General features: G+C 34.9%; 1 protein-coding gene across 1 annotated transcript; it reads left to right on the forward strand.

The window, feature by feature from the left end:
• Positions 1-723: 723 nt before the first annotated feature.
• Positions 724-3,707, forward strand: LOC132615045 (glycosyltransferase BC10-like). Its single transcript, XM_060329605.1, has 2 exons — positions 724-1,981; positions 2,981-3,707. Exon 1 carries the CDS (start codon positions 942-944, stop codon positions 1,974-1,976), a length of 1,035 nt encoding a protein of 344 aa, XP_060185588.1. The 5' UTR covers positions 724-941; the 3' UTR covers positions 1,977-1,981; positions 2,981-3,707.
• The last annotated feature ends 2,152 nt before the right edge of the window (positions 3,708-5,859 follow it).

The raw sequence follows: 5,859 nt of genomic DNA on the forward strand, positions 1-5,859 counted from the left end.
TCGTACTCCAAATTCTACTTGTGACTTTTACATGACGTTTAAAAAGAAACTAAAAATTAACTGAACCGTACCGAAGTAATGTGAAAAGAATTATTTTACTCATGATACCTCTTTTGAACTCAAGACAATGTATTAGAATTTCAACTTCTACAAGTTGAAACTCCATGATTTTTTTTTTCTAGTGTTTGAACAGTGCTAGAACTAATGTTAGAAATATTTCCTAAAGTCCCTATAATTATAAACATTTTTTTTAATTCTAGGGGGTATGATCATCCAGATGATATTTTCGTATTAAAAAAGTGATTAAAATTAATTAGTTTAGAAATACTGGCTAAAACTTAATTAACGATTCAGAAAGTAGTTAGTTGCCTTTTTTCGTCGAATTAATGAGCCTCAAAATGAATATCGGACACCTCGTAAGAAGAAAAAAAAAGAAACTCTTATCATGCTGAATGAAGTATGTCTAAAGCTTTAAGAGTAAATATATATTTAGAGTTGTTATTTGTTGGATCTAAATTTTGACTCTAGTAAATTTTTCTCGAATGTGTTTGTTTGTTTGTGTAGATAAGATATATGTACAGACGTATATAGTAATTCCTAAAATAACTCACATCCTACCATGTCCACCGAAAGCTTAGGAAACTGAAACATGATCCCAACAACCTTGATAAGACCATCACCTTTCCTTTTTGTGAATTATCATGGCACCATTCTCTAATTTTCTTCTTCATTATCACTATCCATAAAATTCCAAACTTTTTGCTTCTTCTTTCCTCCTTTCTTTCCCCTTCAGAATTTGGGAATAACACTCCAATCCCTCCTTGTGACCAAATCCTTCATCACATTGTAATAAACATTTGAATTAATTATCTTGTCATTTCTATATTTCTCTTTTTGTTGTTTTTCTTCTTTAGTTTATATGTTTTACATTGAGGGTGGCTATGTTTAACACGCCCTTTGTTATATCCTTTGCACTGTTGTTATCATTCCCTCTCCTTTTCCTCTTCGCGCCACAAATCTTTCCTCCCAAACACGTCGAGATCTCAATCCCTGACGAACTTGATGATCTTGCTTTGTTCCGTCGCGCAACCTTAGCTTCCATCGACGGGGGCGGTGGTGCCATCTCACGACTTGGCACCACCAATCCCCGTATGAAGATCGCGTTCCTCTTCCTCACCAACACTGATCTTCATTTCGCGCCGCTCTGGGACCGGTTCTTTGCCAACCATGATGGCCTTTTCAACATTTACATCCATGCAGATCCCTCATCCAAGATTTCGCCAAATGGCGGACGGGTTTTCAAGGGCCGCTTCATAGCGGCCAAGAGAACCCAACGTGCGTCCCCTACCCTAATATCCGCGGCTCGACGCCTTATGGCGACCGCCCTCTTAGATGACCCGTTAAATTCCTATTTTGCCCTTGTGTCGCAACATTGCATCCCTTTGCATTCGTTCAAATTCATTTACAATTCTCTCTTTGGATCTCAATTTCCTGAATATCGAAGCTTCATCCAAATATTATCAAACGAGTCGTACATGTGGGACCGTTACACTGCACGTGGCGAGAGTGCAATGCTACCCGAGGTACCGTTCGATCGGTTCCGGTTCGGGTCACAATTCTTTGTCCTTACACGTAGACATGCATTGGTAGTTATTAGGGATAGGAGATTATGGAGGAAATTTAGAATGCCTTGTTTGAACGAGGATTCATGTTATCCTGAGGAACATTATTTTCCTACACTTTTGTCAATGGAAGATCCTGAAGGGTGCACACAATATACTCTAACACGTGTCAATTGGACAGAGAGTGTCGATGGACATCCTCGTACTTATTTTCCTGCAGAGATTTCACCAGAGCTTATTTATAAGCTCAGGGAATCAAATTCAACGTATTCTCATATGTTTGCAAGAAAATTCTCACCGGATTGTCTAAAGCCATTGATGGATATTGCAGACAAGGTCATTTTCCGGGATTAAATCGGGTATGTTATTTTTAAAAAATAAATTGTCTTAGAATTGCAAAAAAATATTAACGTGTTGTTTGATGAAAAATCAATAGTAAGTGCTTAATTGGCATTTCTCTTTCTATATAAGCAATATCAATGTTATTTTACATGCAATATTGTATGCTAGATCTAATGTGGGATAGCTTGTACAATGAGTATCCTCAAGAGAATAAAACACCAAAAAGATAATATTTTAATTGATTTATCATTTGTGGATGATCATGTATAGATCAACATGCGAAATATTCACTTTATCAATATCTTTATTGATTTATCATTTTTGTGTTCATTGTATCTCTTTCTTCTAATTTGTTATGGTCTTATGGATCCCCCAAATTACCATTCACAACCCTTCCCACTTTTTTCTGGTATAACTGAAAGGTGTAAATTATCTATTGTTGGTAATGAAGAAAACCTTTTGGCACTGGTTTTTGAAGAAAGTTTTGAAAATGTATTTGTGGAAGAGTTTTCAATTAGAAACCAAGTGTTAAAATAGAAATTAAATACTTGCACCCAATGTTTAACCAAACAATCTACTTCACTTGGTTAAGTAATAAATGAGGTAAACATGCGAAATGATTAACCATGGTTAGGTGATAAAAGAGTATGCAGAAGACTTATGTTGTGCTATCATTGGTTTGGTGTGATCATAGAGTGCACATAAATTTTTATTACATTTACTTTGTTGGATGCTAAGCACCCTAATATCGGGACCCAAGTGTTATTTACTTATGTGGAAACGAGTAATAATGCATACAAATAAATTGATAGAGCTTCCAATCTCAATGGTAACGCCAGATTAAATGCAGTTGAACACTCACGATCTGAAAAATTCTGGATCCTCCACTGAATGACCTAGTATTACATGATTGTTTTGGGAAGTAAATTTTCTTATGATCGGGTTTGTTTTTTCCTAATATTGATCTATTAGTATTTTATGATCCCATCTGACGTCTTATTTATTTTGCTCTGCAGGCGAGTTTGAAATGTTGTTTTTAGGTTATTGTAGGAACTAAAAACTTTGAAGGCTGAAGCAGGAAGAGGCTGAGGCCCATGCCAATAGCCCTCTCAAAATAAACAAATGTTGCTGCTATTTGGTAGTTTCTCTTGTACATAAATTAGAGAACTACCTTTGGCTTTCTTGCTGGTTGTGTTTACAAAGTGAGAAAAAAATGGTGTGGTGATCACAAAATTGGTGCTTATTATGGGCTTAGAATGCAGTTAGAGAAAGGATTTGGTGCAAAGGATAAGCGAAATGTAGCAAAACAAAGCTTATTTCTTTGTTCGCCTTTCCTTTTACACATACTCTTTCTTTGAGGTTTCGAGACTTGTAACAAATCATATATCGCTTATAATTTTATATACTATTAAAACCTCTCCTTTTATATTTGTGTAACGGGATTAATATTGTAATGTAGAAGTAGAAGATTTTGCTCCTCATGTGTCAATATTATTCTTTGTTTTCCCATTTGGTGCAATGAAATTATCTTATTTTATTTTAGTTTTTTTTTCTCACCAGATGATTTTGTCGCTCATGTGTTAATTTTATTTTTAATTTTTATTTAGTGCAACGAAAATTACCTTACTTTCTTTTAGTTTTTTTTATCACTAGATGCATTCATTTCATACTTCATGCTCATAATTGTCATGTTCAATGTTTGAAATGAAAAATTGTTTTAGGTCGACTTAAAAGTTGATGCGTTTTTGTAATTTGGTTAAGTTTTGTGTTAAGTTTAGAAATGTAAAAGTTTTTAGTTAAGCTTGGTATAAAAAATTGAACCGAAACAAAGATAATTGCTCTTTAAGTGAATAAATTTTGCTTTGTTGTATTTCCGTGAAAATGTCCTTAAATTTCACATCTGAATTTGAAACTTCATGAGAGTTGTTATTTTTCAGTTAAAGAGGCTAAAAGTAGTTATTTGTGAACTTTACCTAGACTTTATAAAGTAGAAAAAAACTCATTTAACATAAATATTGAAGAATTTATACTAGACAAAGAGGCAAAATTGAAAAATCAAAAAGGATTTAGGAAATCTCAGGTAAATGGAAAATTAAAGTAAAATAATTCTAAGTTGAGAAGAAAGATATGGAGGATAATTTAATTAAGTAGCCTAAATAATCATGCAATTGAGGAACATCAAATTAATTAAGTACTTGACTTAGTTAAGGGGCATAACATCGAATAAAGCAAACTAAGAATGATCTAAGAAAGTTGTCTAATTTATTTATTTTTCTATTTCTAGAGTTTTGATCAATTCCAATTTGATTGCGGAAGCAAATAAATTCCTACTTTCCCAACTTGCATCGATTCTTATGACACACTTCATTTTCGATTCTTATGACACAATTCATTTTTAGAAATTCCTACTTCACATTAAAACTTATTCGAAACGTAGTATTTACACACCTCTTTGGTGTTCGATCATTTTTTTCTTAATAAGTTGATAAATAGTGTAAATATGTAGTAAAAGAATATTTTGTAAATCTTCTATTTTAGGTTAGTATAGTTTGTATCCTAATAGGACATTGTAACTATGGTATATTTACCAACTCAATCAATGAGAATAATCACGGAATTAATCTATTTCAGGGTCGGCGTGGTCCTGAGTCACGGGCAGCGACGGAGGGGGACAGGGCAGCGGTGGAGGGCTGGCGGCTATATGATGGATCAAGTAAGGAGAGAGGTCATCATCAAGGAAGTCATAAGAGGTGGGAGCCGGAGTATGGATTTTGGAAAACGGAAATTGAGTCTCATCAAATAAAACGTGACGACAAATAATGATTTTATTTGAGGATAAATCAAAACATTTGTAGCCACGATGGTTTGGTGGATATCCCAAAAAGACACATGGAGGTGACCGAGGGTGCAACTTGTGAATAGTAGTAGACGGAAAAAAGGGATAACATAAACACCCAAAGACTCGGAGATGAGAATAAGATGGTTTCCGTTGGTAAAGGACCTCTAAAGGTGATTTGTGACCCAATAGCTTACTTGGTAAAATATTAATGAGATACGTCGCCATTTGCAATGCATGATGCCAAAAAGACGGAGGAATGGAGGCATGAGCAAGAAGAGTCCGGATGACATTATTTAGTGAACGAATTTTTCTTTCTGCTTTCCTATTTTGAGAGGATGTATGAGGACACGAAAGACGGAAAGACATCCCATTGGATGCACAAAATTTTCCGAATTGACTATTAGTATATTCCCTCCCATTATCACATTGGACATTCTTGATAGGACGTTCAAATTGAGTAAGAATATGGGTCTTAAAATCCATGAATTTTGAGTAAACATCAGATTTTCTAGCCAAAGGGAAAGTCCACAAATAGTTGGTAAAATCATCCAAAAACATAACATAATAACGATGGCCCATAGAACTCAAAATTGGAGAAGTCCACAAATCACTATGAATAATGTCAAATGGAAACAAAGTTTCGGAAATAGAACTAGCAAATGGCAACTTAACATGTTTACCAAGAACGCAAGAATGACAAATACTAGATGAACTAGAACTATTACATTCAATGCTTTTATTACGCCTAAGAAAATTCAAAATAGAAGCTCCCGGGTGGCCCAAACGATCATGCCAACGGGTAGAAGACAAGACAGCAAAATTCGACGGTGAATTGGTGGAAAATTTGAAGGTGGACAATGGATAGAGAGCACCCCTACTATTACATCTCATGAGAGCCATCCCCGTCCGGAAATCCTTCACAGAAAACCCATAAGGATCAAATTCAACACTCACATAGTTATCAGTAGTAAATTTAAGAACCGATATCAAATTCTTTATGAGTTTTGGCGCATGAAGGACATTGTTTAACAATAAAGGAGGGTTCGGGGGAGGCAA

This window comes from Lycium barbarum, chromosome 10, assembly GCF_019175385.1.
Source record: "Lycium barbarum isolate Lr01 chromosome 10, ASM1917538v2, whole genome shotgun sequence".
NCBI lineage: Eukaryota > Viridiplantae > Streptophyta > Magnoliopsida > Solanales > Solanaceae > Lycium > Lycium barbarum.

Bases quoted from the DNA above. Each gene is read 5' to 3' on its own strand.
- LOC132615045 (XM_060329605.1), top strand. From the start codon at position 942: ATGTTTAACACGCCCTTTGTTATATCCTTTGCACTGTTGTTATCATTC.